The 17,634-nt window shown below is 43.0% G+C and overlaps 1 protein-coding gene across 1 annotated transcript in view; it reads right to left on the bottom strand.

The window, feature by feature from the left end:
- The window catches only part of LOC147605633 (uncharacterized), a 36,059-nt gene extending 18,688 nt beyond the window's left edge, over positions 1-17,371 (bottom strand). Inside the window, exons 1-10 of the mRNA XM_086793498.1 lie at positions 17,212-17,371; positions 16,658-16,743; positions 14,768-16,470; positions 14,627-14,679; positions 14,385-14,510; positions 13,305-13,447; positions 12,459-13,128; positions 12,110-12,351; positions 11,951-11,986; positions 11,586-11,814 (exon numbers count right to left, since the gene is read on the bottom strand). Of these exons, the coding sequence (XP_086649624.1) occupies positions 11,586-11,814; positions 11,951-11,986; positions 12,110-12,351; positions 12,459-13,128; positions 13,305-13,447; positions 14,385-14,510; positions 14,627-14,679; positions 14,768-16,427 (3,159 nt within the window). The 5' untranslated portion in view covers positions 16,428-16,470; positions 16,658-16,743; positions 17,212-17,371. The remainder of the gene's footprint in view (positions 1-11,585; positions 11,815-11,950; positions 11,987-12,109; positions 12,352-12,458; positions 13,129-13,304; positions 13,448-14,384; positions 14,511-14,626; positions 14,680-14,767; positions 16,471-16,657; positions 16,744-17,211) is intronic.
- Between the last annotated feature and the right edge of the window lie 263 nt (positions 17,372-17,634).

Raw genomic sequence — 17,634 nt, 5'->3', positions numbered from 1 at the left:
GCTTTGCAGGACTGATAGTTATTTTGGTCCATTTTGACAGAAGATCAAGGACGGGAGCTCATTGATTGACCAAGACTCAATGACTCAGCAGTATACCGTTCAGGCTGCAAGAGGCCAGTGGATGATTCAGAATGATTTACTATTCCGTAATGACAAAATTTGTGTACCACAAATCCCGGACATTAGGTCCAAGATTCTTAAGGAGTGTCACGACGCCCCTTCTGCTTGACACCGTGGGGTACACAGGACATTATCGTTAGTAAAATACACTTTTTAATGGCCGAAGATGAAAGGGTATGTAGAAGATTATGTTCTCAAGTGTCAAGTTTGTCAAGCAAATAAAGCTGAACGCTTTAGACAAGCTGGGCTGTTGCATCCTTTGCAAATCCCAGGTAATAAATGGGAAAGTATTTCCATGGATTTTATTACCGGATTGCCAAGAACACATCAAGGCCACAATTCTATTAAGGTTATGGTAGATCGCTTGACAAAAATGGCTAGATTTTTACCGACCCGAAAGACCATTACAGCTACGCAATTAGCAAGGCAGTTTATCGAGCAGTTGTTTAGACTGTACAGGTTACCGCAAGACATAGTCAGTGACAAGGACTCTAAGTTTACAAGTGACTTTTGGAGACTTGTTTTTGAGAAGTTGGAAACAACTTTGAATTTGAGTTCCTCAGATCATCCTCAATCTGATGGCCAGACTGAAAGAGTGAATCAAATTTTGGAGGATATGCTTCGAGCATATGTATCCAAAAGACAGAGTTCATGGGAGGATTATCTTCCTATGTTAGAATTTGCATATAACAGTACTAAGCATACGAGTACAGGTTTCAGTCCTTTCATGCTTATGTATGGTTTTCAACCTAGATCACCTATTACAGTGGGATTCTCAGGACTTCAGCATGATGCAGCACATAATTTTTTGCAAGATATGCAAGAAATGTTACAAGTTGCGAAGGAATCTATTAGAAGTGCTCAAGACAGAGACAGATTTTTTTCTAATAGACATCGTTCACCCAGAGAGTTCTCTAAACGAATGATGGTGTATTTGCGAGTTCCGAAAGATTCCGAGACTTTACGGACACGTCGATCTCCGAAATTATCACCTAGATATTGTACAAAGCCGTTTGACTAGATGAGGAGTTCTTTTAAGAGTACCCCCAGTTGTTGGCGGACTACTTGGAAGCCATGAACTTGCCGCCAAGCTAAGCAGGAGAGGGAATGTCACATGCACTTTGCACTGTAGTGCATGGTGACAAGATGGCTCATCATCATCAGTGCAACATTGTACAGTATTAGCACCTTTTAGGATGATAATTGTCGTACGCCGTAACACCATTGTAATCCCTTGTTCAGGATAAGTCAGGCATGAGCTACGTAGGCCATTCTCGACCTTAGACAATTAGTCAGTCAGTCCAAGTCCCTTAACCCACTTGAAGAGATGCATTCATACATGTAGAGTCAGTAGAAGCCTTAGAGTTTGCATCAGGGCATGTGTGCATTTATGCATAGCATTCATTCCATATGCATATAGGCCATCTAGACCATTGCAAAACCCTTCAGATATCATAGTATTTATTAGAATTTATCTGGCATTTTTTCATAATTTCCAGCATATAATATCATTTATTTATCATGCATCAGTCGTGGAGAATAAAATAGCTACAGTCGGCCAGCCCTTCAGCCAACCGACTAGCACCTAGCACTCATATAAATAGGCTTGCTTTTGCACACCTTTCGTTCATTCATATCTATCTCAGCCATCAGCATCAAGCGCTTCATCGTTTCAGTATTCAGCCCATAGATCACATCAGCCTTCGGCATTTTGGGGAAGCGTTTCATCCTACAGTCCTAGGAGCATCAACGCATGAGCATCCAGCCCTCCATCAGTAAAACGCAGCAGTCTACAACATTCAGCCAATAGTAAACCTTGCGCATTCATACATAGCCTAGAACAGTCCCAAACAGCCCCTATCTCAGCTTCAGATTTGCAGCGTTCTCTCATTCCATTGGGAAGAGTGCATAGGCTCGAGATTGGACATCATTGATGCTTCTACAGCCGTGTACAGTTTAGCCAGACTCTTGGTCTTCTGAGATCTTGCATTTGGCTTATCGTCAGTCCACCGTCAAGCTCTTCAAAGTAATAAAGCAAATACTATTCCGGTAACGGGATAGGGGATCCTTCAGTGGGTAATTCAGGACCCCGTACGGTGTACAGTTTCTCTCTCTCTCTCTCTCTCTCTCTCTCTCTCTCTCTCTCTCTCTCTCTCTCAAATCTCTTAAAGTTTAAAGTCTAAAGTGGATTGCTAAACTCGCGAAACTCAAGATACAGAAGACGGTGTGAGCATTTGTGTGACAGGATCCTCAAATTACGAATACTTCCATTGCATGTTACATTCCTCCCCTCTTACATCGCATTTGTCCTCAACTGCACAAGTGTTCCAAGCATGTCCATATCTTCCAAGTACATCCATATGTCTCTGGTTCATCAAGTACATCGATATGTTTCAAGGTACTAGCCCCATGTGGTGAGCTTGTGCATCTGGTCTTTCCCATATCTGTGGTGATATTTGCTGATCTGGCAACATCTCAATGCCTTTTCTTTGACCAATAGCTTTGTTCTTGATGATACTGCGTCATGGCCTGTCACGTGTTAGATAAAATGAATGCATACTTACCTTCTGCAAAAATTAGACACAAGCTAGTCAACAAACAAGTATGCATCATTCGCGTCTACTGGGCACTCCAGGTACTCGCCCGGTAGTCTGGAGCCTAGTGGACTATCACATGCCATAAATCCAAGCATTGTCCACACATCAAAAACAACACACAAAGTCAAAGAAATTCAAACATACATCAGAATGCAATGCACAAGTAATGATCCTCTTGTTCATGGATTGTCCTATCTGGTTTCATCAAAGTTGCGCTGAGCCATCTCGCCACTAGGACCGCTTAGACTATCCTCAAGGCCATCTTGTCACTAGGACTGCCCGAGAGTTCTTTCATAGTCATCTGGGCCATGTGGTTGCATTGACCGTCCGACTATGAGATCCAATACAGTCATATGGACCATCTGGTCGCAATGACCACCCGACTGCGAAGCTACCCTCGCGGGCCTCGAGACTATTGCTGGCCTCGGCTACATGAAGCAGGTGCACGTTTGCACTAGATCCACGCTCCTGACCATAGAGCTCTCACAAAGACACGCGAGACTCTCTGAACTAATGACTAACCTTGGCCACCCTTTTATAGGCTTTTGGCCGGTCATCAGGCGTCCACACTTGGGCGCCCGCCTGTCCATATTTGGATGCCCGCCCGTTAGTCTATCCCTAACTCAGCTCACCAATCAGCCTGCCTAGCTCCAAGCTTCCCCAAACCTCGAAGCTAGTCTTGTGTGCGTGTAGCACACGGTAGGTACACACTGTGCACATGGCATACTCCTCTTCCTCTAAGAGCTCACTCCTAAGCTCACTAAAAAGCCTGGGTAATCTCTCTGAAGTGTAGTCAATGTCTCCCATGTAGCGTCCTTCTCAACACGATCCTTTCACTTGATCTTGTATTTCGTGATAAGCGTATTACGCAATCTTCTTTCACGAAATCCAAGAATCTTTTCAGGTTCATGTGGAACAAATGTCATGTCCTCGATATCTATGATTTCTTGAGAAGTAACTAACTGGTCTATTCCACCTAGTACTTCCTTAAGTCTACTGACATGAAATACAGGATGAACTTTCACATGAGAAGGCAAATCCAATTCATATGCGACTGAACCAATCCGTCGTGTAATACGAAATGGTCCAGGTACCTCGATCTCGGAACTTCGTATAGAACTAACGTATCCGTCGACTGGAACCATGCTTCCAATGATGAAGAAGGATCTGCCCAGGCTCGATAACTTCAGCTTCGTCTACCACGTCTGGCTGCTGTTCATCTGAAACATTAAAAACATCTGGTCCAACATATGGATTTAGCCAAGAAACATGGAAAACCTCATGCATCGTCCAACTGTTAGGCAACTTTAACATCATGGAGACATCACTTATCTTTTTAACTATTATCGGAAAAGGTCCAAAACTACAGAATGAAAGCTTGGGACAACGTTTGCCCACTTGTTTCAATCTCTGTTTCATGATCGTCCAACTATTAGGCAACTTTAACATCATGGAGACATCACTTATCTTTTTAACTATTATCGAGAAAGGTCCAAAACTACAGAATGAAAGCTTGGGACAACGTTTGCCCACTTGTTTCAATCTCTGTTTCATGATGCGCAAATAGACCCAATCCCCTTCCTTGAAGTGGATATCTCGTCTAGACTTATTTGCCTGTCTGCTATAAGCTTCCTGCGCTTTGGTCAAGCGATCCTTGACTGACTCAATGATTTCGGAAAATGCTTCCGTCGTTTTATTAGCCTCAAGAGATGGAGACACCAATCTCATCAAAAGAGAAGAGAAATGACGACCAAAGGCTACTTCATACGAAGTCCATCCGATACTAGATGAATGAGTATCGTTCATTGCTCCTCTGGAGGAAGATATCCTCCAGTAATGCCTGCGTTAGCCTTTTCATCAAGGGTTTTCTTAGGCTTAGATTCTTTATCCTTCTTACCCCTTGAACTGGAGCTATTACTGCCGTCCTTAGCATCTTTAGAAGATGCATTACCTTTCCCTGGCTACGCATATTGCTGCTAGGATTTGGTACTAGACTGTGATGACTGCTTGGGCTTGCCTCCGTTCATCTTCTTCATTTCTTCGTTTTGAGCGAGTCAAAGCCCGGTCATATGTACTGGGTTCAAAGTTACGAACTATGAACCGGATGTTGGGATCTAATCCATGAATGAATTGATCCATCTTGGCTTGTGCAAATAGCCCTAACTGTTGTGCCAAAGAGATAACCTTGCCGGAAAACAGAAGCATTGGAGACCCGTTCTGGCTCAGTCCATAGAACTCATCTGCCAGACCGGTCATATACTAGGGCGAGAGAAATATGGTCTTTAGGTCATGAACAAACGTATCCCAGCTAAAAGTTGTGACATCTGTGGTCTGGTCTATATGAAGACTAGACCAATGCTACCACCAAGTGACTGTCTCACCCGTAAGGTGGAGAGCCGCTACATGGACTCTATCCTAAGGATCTGTGATCCTAGCTAATGGAAAATGAGCATAAAATTGATGAATAAACTGATTAACTGCTAAATGATCACACTTACCGTCATACTTATTAAAATTTGGTTGACTTCCAATGATAGTAGTCGATGTCGCGGGCTGCTGGCTGGTGGCACCTGAGGCTAGGAAAGCTGAAGAGAGGTGCTGGTATCTAAGATGCATGGCCTCCTTTTCCCTTTGGTGCTCGAGTAACATACGTTCTCGATCAAGCTCTCGTTGGTGCTCCGGAGCAGCGAGTTCATCCTAACGCCGATCTTCTTCGATCCTGCGTTGAATTTCCTCATAGTCCCATCTATCTGCTTTTTCTTGTTGTTTTCTTTCTTCAGCTTCTACTTTTTCTTGCTGCTTTCTTGCTTCAGCTTTTGCTTTTCTTCTCTCCGTCTAGCATCGTCTTCTCTTCTTTGTTGTTCCATCTGAAAGAAGAGGGAGATGTAGTCGGGGGTTGCTGGAGGGGGAGGAGGACGTGCTGCTATTGCCTCCAAGAGTTGGAGACACTCCATGAGAAGCTCGTTCTGAACTCTGAGTAGAGTTATGGTGTCTGTTGTAGTCGGAAGAGCAAGGTCTCCTTCGAGGGAGACGTCTTCCAACTGATGGGTACTCTCCTCTGTAGACATGATGCTGAAGTCGGTGGTCATGCCGGAAGGCAATCTGACCATCCAAGGATGCCCTCACGCTAGGATACGGTGTGTGTGGACAAGCTGAATCTAATACCAATGTAACATGCAGCCGAAGTATTCGTAATTTGATGATTCTGTCACACAAATGCTCACACCGTCTTCTGTATCCTGAGTTTCGCGAGTTTAGCGATCCACTTTAGACTTCAAACTTTAAGAGATTTGAGAGAGAGAGAGAGAGAGAGAGAGAGAGAGAGAGAGAGAGAGAGAGAGACTGTACACCGTATGGGGTCCCGAATTACCCACTGAAGAGCCCCCTATCTCATTACCGGAATAGTATTTGCTTTATTACTTTGAAGTGACTGATGGTGGACTGACGATAAGCCAAACGCAAGATCTCGGAAGACCAAGAGTCAGGCTGAACTATACACGGCTGTAAAAGCACCAATGATGTCCAATCTCGAGCCTATGCACTCTTCCCAATGGAATGAGGGAAGGCTGCAAATCTGAGACTGAGATAGGGGCTGTTTGGGACTGTTCTAGGCTATGTATGAATGCTGAAAATGAATGAATGCATGCGGGTTACCTTCACCGGATGGCTGAAGCAAAACGATGAAGAGATGAATGCTGAAAATTGGATGTATGTAGAAAACGCAAGGTTTACTATTGGCTGAATGTTGTAGACTATTGAGTTTTGTTGATGGAGGGCTGGATACCGAAACGCTGAAGCGCTTTATGCTGATGGCTGAGATAGATATGAATGAATGAAAGGTGTGCAAAAGCAAACCTATTTATATGAGTGCTAGGTGCTAGTCGATTGGCTGAAGGGCTAGCCGACTGTAGCTATTTTATTCTCCACGACTGATGCATGATAAATAAATGATATTACATGCTGGAAATTATGGGAAACATGCCATATAAATTCTAATAAAGGGTTCTGCAATGGTCTAGATGGCCTATATGCATATAGAATGAATGCTATCCATAAATGCACACATGCCTTGATGCAAACTCTAAGGCTTTTACTAACTCTACATGTATGAATGCATCTCTTCAAGTGGGTTAAGGGACTTGGGACTGACTAACTGACTGTCTAAGGCTGAGAATGACCTACGTAGCTCGTGCCTGACTTATCCTAGACTAAGGATTACAATGGGGTCACGGCGTACAACAATTATCATCCTAAAAGGTGCTAATATTATACAATGTTGCACTGATGATGATGAGCCATCTTGTCACCATGCACTACAGTGCAGAGTGCATGTGACAAGGAATGTAACTATTTGGTCCTCCTAGCTCTCTTTCACATGATAAAACCCATGTCCGAACACCAGAAAGGTGGAAGAAGACATGGGATCAGGGTCCATAAGGTTTGATTAAGAAAAAGCACCATTCTTGGTCAAAAAGCAAGAAAAAGTAAAAAGCCAAATAGAGTTGACCACGAGCCAAGGACACCATTGGAAAGAGGAGACTGAGCCGGACCAAAAAGCTAAAAGGCACTTTCTCAAAAAGCAACTTTAAGGCCAAAAAGCAAAGCCTTAAAGCCAGAAAAGCAAAGCACCAAAAGTTGAGTAATATTTTATTAATAAAAGTAAAAAGAGCAAAAGCAAAGCATAAAAAGACAAAGCAAAAGCATGATGGCTTTTAGGGAAAACGCAAGGCCCTCCCCAAGTATTAAAGAAGCTAGAGTCCTCTTGTTTTGGAGATCAAGCTTGTGGAGAGAAAGGAGACCCTCGTCTTCATCCGCCCAGTCGCCGCCCAGCTCAGCCAGCCCAGAGCTGCCGCTGCCACCGCTCAGCTCAATCCAGCCTCAGCCCAGCTCAGCCACCCCAGAGCCGCTGCCGCTCAGCTCCGTTCGGCCGCCACCCAGCTTTGGAAGCTTGAACTTGGGCATGAAGCTTGGACATGAACATGAAACTTGGATATATAGCTTGGGCATAAAGCTCGGGCATGAACCATGGAACTTGGATATATAGCTTGGACATAAAGCTTGGGCATGAAGCATGGAACTTACACGTGGAACTTGGATATATAGCTTGGGCATGAAGTTTGGGTAATGAAACATGGAACTTGAACATGGAACTTAGACATTGGACTTAGACTTGGACTTGGATTCATTGGATTTGGATTTGGATATTAGATTTGGTACTAGCCCGATGAGAGATACTTGTGGGTCATCCCCATGGTGTGCTCGGCATCAAAGATCTCGTGTCTAGACATCAACATCAACTTGGATATCCTACATCGGCATATCTGTTTGTTTTGTATTCATTGATTGTATTGATCCTGGCTAGCGTGCCCGTGGATTGTTCCTGAATAAATTCTTGAAAGGGGGCGGGGCGGGGCCTCTTCCCCATGCAAGATCCCTATTCCCTTCTATTGGGTCCACCCGTCCGTAGGATGGTGCCGTCTCGGGGCATTCCATCCTCCCACTTTCCACCCTGCTCATGCGACTAGTCTCTCGTTTTTATGAGCCCTACAACACTAAAAAGCCGCCCTGTCCACATGCTCCCAGTCTATATTATTAGTCCCCGCCAACATTTTTTCATAACGACCTGAGACATTCAGCCCTCAATCCAGCCTACCGACAGCCACAACAATTCTACACTGTGATCTGGCAACTCAAGCTCTACACTTAATAGTAGCACACACAGAGAGTGCTTTCCAATAGAACTACTTGTTCCTTTTCCTGAACTGCAAAGGGGAATTACAGATTTGGTTGGGTTGTGTGTGTGTGTGTGTGTGTGTGTGTGTGTGTGTGTGTGTGTGTGTGAGGCAGGATGGGGTCCCATGCTTGCTTGTCCACTTCCTATCTACCATTTTCTAATGGAAGCAAGGTCACCATGAAACGTTTCACTACTGAAACGAAACGTTACTGAAACAATTTATTTTGTTGGTGGCAGGTGGAAAATGAAACAATAGACCGAAATGATTATATACATAAAATCTGAAGGTTAGGGGCCCAAATCTGAAATTTCACATTTGGACTTCCAATTGAAGAGGAAAAGTGCAACTTTCCCCTCCAATTTTGGGGCCTAGATGTGAAATTTCACATTTGGGCTTTCAACTGGAGAGGGAAAATGCAATTTTCCTCTCCAATTTGGGGGCCCAAATATGAAGTTTCAAATTTGGGCATGCCAAAATGTGAATTTCCAATTTGGGCCGTCAATAAGTGCAATTTCCCCCTCCGATTTGGAGACCCAAATCTGAAATTTCAAATTTGGGCCTTCAAACTTATTTACAGTTTTACTTTAATACTTACAATCAAAAAACAAAAGTACCAAAATCCAATAGCAAATAACCAAACAAAGTTTAAAACGACGATGCATTGTTGATTGCATCCATGGACAATTCTGAGTGATTTCCTCATTCTCAGTCATACTGTGCAGATGTTACATAAACAAAAACTAACATGCCTCATAATTGGTGGAGCCGCAAGCACAAATTGCAATAATGTTCAATATTGAACGTTTTTATTTCTTCCTTCTCAACTTTTCAGCTGCCTTGAAATGTTGGACAAAACGTCCATGATTGAAATGTTTCAATCGCGAAACGCATTTCACGTTTCAACAACAACGAAACGCGTTTCGTGGTGACCATGAACAGAAGAGGACTCAATATTCGACCTTCTCTCTCCTCTCTATCATTGCTAATCTATGCTTGATACTAGACTATCTAACCCCAGGTCTTAGATAACTGCTAATTTTTCAAGTTCTCAATTTAGCACACATTGATTAGTCTCTGTCTGTACACCCCCCACACCAAGCAGCAAAATAACATGCCTCATAATTGGTGGAGCCGCAAGCACAAATTGCAATGATGTTCAATATTGAACGTTTTAATTTCTTCCTTCTCAACTTTTCAGCTGCCCTGAAACGTTGGACGAAACGTCCATGATTGAAACGTTTCAATAGCGAAACGCGTTTCACATTTCAATAGCAACGAAACGCGTTTCGTGGTGACCATGAACAGAAGAGGACCCAATATTCGACCTTCTCTCTCCTCTCTATCATTGCTAATCTATGCTTTGATACTGGACTATCTAACCTCAGGTCTTAGATAACTGCTAATTTTTTAAGTTCTCAATTTAGCACACGTTGATTAGTCCCTGTCTGTACACCCCCCACGCCAAGCAGTAAGAGCAAGAGCAGGAGCAAGAGCTTCATCGTTTGCTAACTTTTCGAGGTCCCTCAAGTGCACAGTGGAGTGACCGACAACACCGCTGGAACCAAATATTCCAGCAAGTTGGTGGTATGATTGAGTACCTTCCAGGAGAGGCCAATCCAATGGCCGATGCTTTGAGCAGGAAGGGACAGGTAACTTTGATTCAGACCACTAGACTCAACCTTGTTGGTACAGGACTCACAACATGAAGCACGTACGCGGATTCCGAGGAATTTGATACACAATGGGAACAGGCATTGGATGCCAGAGGACCATGCCAACTTTTTGATACGTGATGGTTGGCTTTTCTACAAAGGCCAACTGTGTGTCATGAAGTCGTTCAGGGTAGCTCTTCTCCATGACGCCATTACTGGTGGTCATCGGGGCATGAATTCGACTTTGGATAAGTTAGAACGGCAGCCAAAGATGAGGAGCGATGTGTTTGCACATGTGCAACACTGTGATACTTATCAAAAGGTGAAAGCTCCCCAATAGGTTGACAGACCGCATTGTAGAGGTCCCGTGCATATAGGTCTGTCAGCTTTCTCCAAACAGAAGCAGCACAATCCAATGTTTGCACGACAGGGGAGACCTCTGGTGAGATGGCTCGAACAAGTGCAGTTTTGAGTCTTGATTCTCCCGAGCTGAAAGTTCGGTGAGAAAGGCATCCTCCTGGTCCTGAGTCCACTTCCTAGAGCTGGTAGGGTGTTCGGGCTTTCGTTCGGAAACAGCTTGTGGGCGGGAGAGGGGGCTTTTAAAAGCTCTCTTATATTAAATCTGGAGCATGGGACTCGTGTGTTAGAGTTCCAAGTATAAAGACAGGCAAGTTCACTTGATGGTCCAGATGAGTTCCAGGATCGACCAAGTTTCCTTCATGGTTCGGATGAGTTCCAAAACTATTAGTTAGCAGAGACTATGGACAGGATGTGTTCCACGCCCGGGCTCTAATACCATGAAAGAATGTGCACAAGCGGAAGCAATGAACATGAGAGAGAAAGATTGCAAGCAAGAACTGAGCTTTATTAGCTTGAGATTACAGAGTACAAGAGCCAACAAATAGGGCGCAGAATGATATGATGGAATGAATAAGGGAGCAACTCTGCATGAAGCAGTCCGCTGTAGGAAACAGGCCGACAGCTCCACGACAGCATGAGAGATGCAATATTTTAACATCGTGGTGGGGGCCCTACAGAGGGTATTCGGGACCCAATACTATGTCCTCTTCTCCCTCTCTCTATCTATATTCAGTTTTGTGCGTTATTCTCATCGTGAAACATTTGCTGATTTCTGAGCATTGAAGTTACCGATCTCCCCCAAAGCTTCTGCATGTTACAAGTATCTTGGAGGTTTCTGAAGTATAAGTAGGACCATTTTGTTACCTTATAAAACTCTTCTCTGTGTCATATAGCGTATTCAACTATTGGCCACATAACAAAAGGGCTTACTACAAGCAATCCAAGAAGACAAAAATTTAAAAAAGAACATCCAATTTGGAGCATAAGACACAAAGTTGACTAATCTTCACCACCTCAATCATGACAATTCTTATGAAAGGAACTGAAAAAAGTGATTTGCTTCAGATAATCTTTCCAAAATCTCCGAGTTATGAACTGACAAACCAAACAGAAATGCTTACCGCCAAATGAACAACCGGAGAAGATGTAGGTAGCAAACGTGCGGCTCGTAATTCTGGACATCTGGACCTTTCAAAATTGACTACTTCGCCCCAGCCAAAATATTCAAAAATATCCGCATCGCTGGCTGAAGCAAAACGAGCAGCAGCTAAGGGACGAGGGGGAGGTTGAGAAGCTGCCATTGGAGTGTTGGAAGCAGCAGTCCAGTCATCCATTCCCTTCATCATCACACTGCACTAATAATCAATCTACTTAACAACATTTCTCTGCATCAGATTGCCACAACAATGGTGCAAGGGAGAAAGCCAAAGCAAACTCATCAAACTGTATAAATACTGCAGCACCATTGACCCACTATAACGCTTACCTGACTGAGGCAGTGCGGATTTTTTTCCTCCACCTTCTGCAATGACAAGAAAAGTGTGAGCAACTGCAACTATGACCATATAACACATCAAGTTTTATCATCCTCGTGAAATTGGCATTTGTTAAAGCACGAAATCTCCACTTTGGAAACAGCAAAAACCTTGCAGAGCTTGGAAAATCCCCATTGCTTCCTCCATCATCGTACAGGATAATAGCTCCTTGTCTGCTTTTGGGGGTTGAAACCCTCCTAGAATGTTCCTTCAACCGTCCCTTTGAAACTCTGCTCACCACTTGATAAGGAGCTTCTAAAGCAAGCACTTGCTGGTGCTCTTCTTGTGGTAATAATGTTGGCTCCAGTTCACTCCATTCCAATTCCTCCTCATCCCCATCCTCATAACGGACCTGCGATGTTTTGTACACTACAACTGGGATTCTCTTTCACTTTAAAAGCAAGATCAAGCAAGACAAAGTTCAAAATCATCTTAAATAGCCGTTCACACCTAACTCACCTTATAATACTTGACCCTGTTATCATAATTAACTATCTCCCCAATGTAAAACTGTCCACCAAAATCTTTCCTTGTTTTCCTACCAATCAGCTTGGCACCTCCTCCCAGAGGAGACAGTAACTCAGAAGCAGGACTCTCAGGTCTCAGCTTGTCATGGGAATCCTCATGACTTTTCTTGAATCTTGGTGAAGTATGACCATCAGATGAAGTCATATGAGTATTTAAAGACCCTGTAGAGCTTCTCGTAGCAATCCGATGCTCTGTTGGAGTTTCTTGACTTTTTAAATGAGGCTCATCCTTTCGCCTACTGCTAAGCCTGGGTTGAGAAGCAATAAAATCTTTTTCTCCATCAGACTTGTCAAATTTTCTTCTTTTGTTGCTGCGGCTCTTGCGCCTCAACTTTTTAGTGGAGCTTGAGTATTTCTCCACTGCTGGTTGATCATTATCATCCGAAACCCGATCTGAACTTGGCGAGGGTTGAATGTCACTATCAAATGAATCTGCATTGCCATCATTGGATGTGTCTATCACAAGTCTCTTCTTCAAACCCCTTAGTTTTATCTTTTCTTGAAGTTGAATATCATCCTCCAAAACGTCACCAGAAGCTGCTTGATCACCATCTTTAAGCATGAACTGTGGACTCCCAAATCGCTTAGCCTTATTGGTGCTCCTGTTCTCAAAACACCATACTCAGAAGTGCAACTTTTTAAAAAGTCCATTGAAAGAGCAGAAATAAGCAAAGAAGACACACACCATACAAAGCTCCATTCACAAGCATCAAGCCATAAAAGGCCCTGTGATCTCAAAGTTGAAAATAGACTACTCAAAATTAACAGCAGCAACAACCTCTTGAGACTATTAGAGATGCTACTGGAACGCCGATGCCTCTTCTTCGCAGATCGCTGACCTTCCTCTACCTCATTAAGAAGCATCATCCGCTTCACTTCCCTCAGATCAAGCTCTTCTTCATCCCCGTCTTCATAAACAACCTTGACAAAGTCCATAACAAACAAGTGTCCATATAAATTCTTCCCTCGCATTGCTATGCTACTTTGGATGAACAAACATTCAAACGGAGCAAGAAAGCATGCAAGAAATATCAAAAAATAAAGAAAGTTCATTTCAGCATGATAAATTGACAGCTTGATAATGGCCAAGCATGCAGTAAAAGGTCTTTTCAGATCTTGTGGTTTTATGATCTACAAGACACATGTCCACAAGAAGGAAGAGAAACTAGCATTAGTCAAGAAATTTTCACTTTTTGAGAATCTTGGTTCTCTGCAGTTGGTGCTAAGAAGGGCAGAATGCTGTCAAGTGCTCTGTTTGTACAAAGGAGGCAGTGACACAAGAACCTACTAGTTCTGACTGCGACAAGCAAAAAACAACAACGGGAGTAGAACCAAGGAGGCAGAGTCAATCAAGGAGATAATTTAGTAGAGGTGGAGAAAATCATTGAAGAGATTATAGGAAGGGGAGATGCAATTCTAAGGCTATAAAAGCATGTATTTGCACCTTTGTAAGTTGGAACAATAGAAACAACTAACACAAAGGTTTCGTTGTCTCTCTCGCACATATGGTTCCCATAGGTATTTGATTGTGTGTTCTCTCTCATGGTAGTGTTGAGTGAAATCCAATAGTCAATGTCACAATCCCATGTTCTAAGAATGTGGAGTGGGAATACCCAAAACATTAAAGAGGGTTCTCTTGTGGCAACCCTGGAAAAGGATGATTCTCTTGGATATCCCTTTAGGATTGACAAAGTGATTGGGACAACACAAAGAAATGATCGAGATACAAGCGTGTTCTACTCTAGCATGCTAATATTTTTCATGTTTCACTAAAAAAACTATAGAAGTCCGCTCAATAAACCAATAAATCCCTCATAAAGAAGAAATCGAGTGTAATCAAAATAGTTAACAAAATTACCTTATACCAATGCAGTTCTGAATCATATTCGACTACTTCACCTTCAAAAAACTTTCTTCCAAATTTCTTTCTAATCTTCTGGCCTACCAAGTCATTTCCTTCTGCATACATGTTTTCTAAATTTGCCTGGATGCAGAAGCTTCGTCAGTAAAATCCTTACCAGATAGTCAACATAAGGTATAAAAAAGGTCATTGCAAATGTTTGCATATCAAGTGAGTTAATTCAACAAAATTTTACTCACTTTAAAGTCGGCTTCCTTTTGCAGATCACTGACCTTGGAGTTGCCAACTTTACCTTTACAACCACCCAATAGTTGTATAAACAACATCGCATTCATGTGTCTTATGTTGCATTCACCCTTACATGTAATCAAAACACATACCAGGCAAGTTTCCATCAGCTTGCTTTGGGGTTTGAGATGTGAGACCTAAATTCTCAACAATCAGCACCGTCTCTCCCTCTACTGAGGAGACCATATTGTTGTCAAAGGTGCTTGCAGCACTAGGAAATGATGATGTTTCGTTTAACCAACTGGAACCCTTGTTGATGACCTTTGTTGCTTCCATGGCAAGAAAAGGGTTTGAGGTTTGACAGCCCATGCTCAAAGAAGTGTCTGCAATCACATTAGCAGTTGACTGCTGTGGAATTGACCCTGTGTTCAAAAGCTGTTGTTTCGCAAAGTTTGCATTGGAGGAATGAGTTGACAGAATGTCAATTGCAACAGTAGTTGAAGATAAACAGGCCTTGTCGGCAGACTTTGCAACTGTTACAACAGTAGATATGGGATCCAGACTGGATTCCGAAGTAACAGGGCGTGCAACAGCTTGCATTTGTTGTGTATAAGCAAGTGCGAGAATGGAGTCAACAGATCCAGAAGGTTGTGGTGTAAGTCCTTCAGTATCAGATGGCAAAGGTTTAATCAGTGATACAGACTGTGTATGCTCTGCCATATCCACAAGTTGTGATGGAACAGAAGGACCTGGTAATATTTTGGGTGAGCTAACCTCATTTGGTGCAGAGCCAACTGCAAGATGTTCCAAAGCAACTGAAGGCACAATGTCCATTGTCTTTAGTGCTGTTGGTAAGTGTGTCATATACTGGTTAGGTACTGCCAATACCACTGATGAAACTGGAACATGAGGAGCTATTGATGTGGAAATTACTTCTCCCTCCGATGGCACAGGAGGAGTTATATTTCCCAGTGTTCCTGGTGCTATTGATGGTGGAGCTTCCATCCCTGAGTCAGGTGCTATTACAGCCTTCTCCATTGCTGGCACTGGATATTGAGCCACTTCTGTTGTGGCCTGTAAAGTGGTTTCCAACGCAGTCAGTGGTGCAGTATCTTCCACTGCTTCAATTGGGCTCCCTAATGAAATCCCCATACCTAATTTTGATGTTTCTGGCAAAGATTTCACTGGTGTTGCACTCCCTGGATTTGATATTTGTGACGAAAGGGTTGTTAACATGGTCTCTGTCCCTGAATTTGCTATTGCTGGCAGAGGGAACCCTGTGTTTGATGTTTCTGGAAGCACCAATGAAGACTCTATTCCTGGTTTACAAGTTTCTGGTATGGGAGTCACTGATGAAGACTCCATCCCTGGTTTACCTGTTTCTGGTGAGTAAGTAGCCGACGAAAGCTCCCTTTCTGGTTTTGACGTTTCTGGCAAAGCCATATCTATTGGCAAAGGGATCACTGATGGAATCTCCATCCCTGATTTTGCTGTTTCTGGCAAAGGGGTTCCTACCAGAATCTCCTTCCCTAATTTTGATGTTTTGGGTGAAGAGCTTCCTGAAGCTGTTTCTACCGCTTCTGCACGTAAAACATTAATGAACTTGCCTGCCAACCCTGTTTCTGTCAATGGAGGAGCCTTCTCAACTACTTTAGAAATTGTGGATGACAATGTGTCACGTTCAATGCCCGCAGCAACTGATTTTTCTTCTTCTTCTGTTGCCACTGATGGAGTACCCATCACCAATCCTTCCACTGTAGAAGGTGGAGTCTCCATTTTTGAACCGGGAACTTCTGCTTCATTTTGCTTCATTCTTAGTCGTGTAGTGCTGTGTTAGTATTCGCATAGAATTTCACTGCAAAAACACATCAAGGTGCTCCACCGCCCACCCCCCCACCACCAAAACACACACCCACACACACGAAAACAGACTTTAGTTTGTTCCTTTCTTAATAATAAAAGAAAGCATTTCATGCTTAAACTCTGTAGGAAAAAAATAACATGAAAATCACACGGCAACAACAAAAAGCATGTCCCCAAACCATGGCTTTTCACATATTCTGATGAGTTTGCTGAAACATTCGCTGGCTCTTAAAAGGTCTCCATGAAGAATGAATATCCATCTCATCTGAGTTCATTGATCCATTTTCAAGAGCTTATCGTTAGATTCCACACAGAATTTACAGCATTTTCCAAGCACAAAATGTTTAAATTAAGAAAACTCTTTAGAAATCTATTCTTTGAGGGGAAACCACATGGAAAATGAAGGATTTGGGTCTTAAACGATTAAATGACTACGAAGGAATGGCTGGCGAAAATTTCAAATACTTCACAGAAAATGGCACTGGAAAATAGAATGTACAAGCAAATTACTAAAACGCTACAAAAGTATGGCTGTGAGAATTTCCTGTATAAGGTTAGGGTCGGGTAGGCGAGGGCGCTTGCTACGGGCTAAAAAAGGACTGCCGAAAAAACGCATAAAAAAACACCTCAAAGGAGAGAAGGAAGCCTGAGCTCAGAGGACAAAGAAACCCCTAGCGCAGACGAGACCACACATTTGGGCGAGCATTTTGGGCACGCTAAAAGGAATTCTTACCTGAATTAAAAGCCACCCGCTGCGCTGGGTTTAGGGTTTGGGTTTGAAGGGCATGACGACGACCGGCAACCTTGCCCAACAGCCCAATGAAATAGACACTCCTGCTCCTCCTTTCCTCTTCTTCTTCCACTACTACAAAGATATCAATGTTCTTTTTAGTATAGGCTATGTATACATACATCATACATAAGCTTCACATGAACCTTCTCACTTCTTGGGCACATACATTCACATAAATATGTTTTTGGTAAAATAAACTTTCTCGTCGTCTTCTTCTTATTGGGAGAGAGAGAGAGAGAGGGGGGGGGGGTATTGAAATACATGCCACATGGGTAGATTCGAAACCCAATACCTCCCTCCCATTAGAAAGCCATGGGTGTGCTACCACTCAACTACAGCTTTTACTTTGTAATCTTTACAAGT

The sequence above is a fragment of the Cibotium barometz genome, chromosome 59 (assembly GCF_041138505.1).
Source record: "Cibotium barometz isolate CiBa-2024 chromosome 59, ASM4113850v1, whole genome shotgun sequence".
Classification (NCBI taxonomy): Eukaryota; Viridiplantae; Streptophyta; class Polypodiopsida; order Cyatheales; family Cibotiaceae; genus Cibotium; species Cibotium barometz.
Note: the sequence above shows the minus strand (reverse complement) of the source record. Positions and strands in the feature narration are given on the sequence as shown.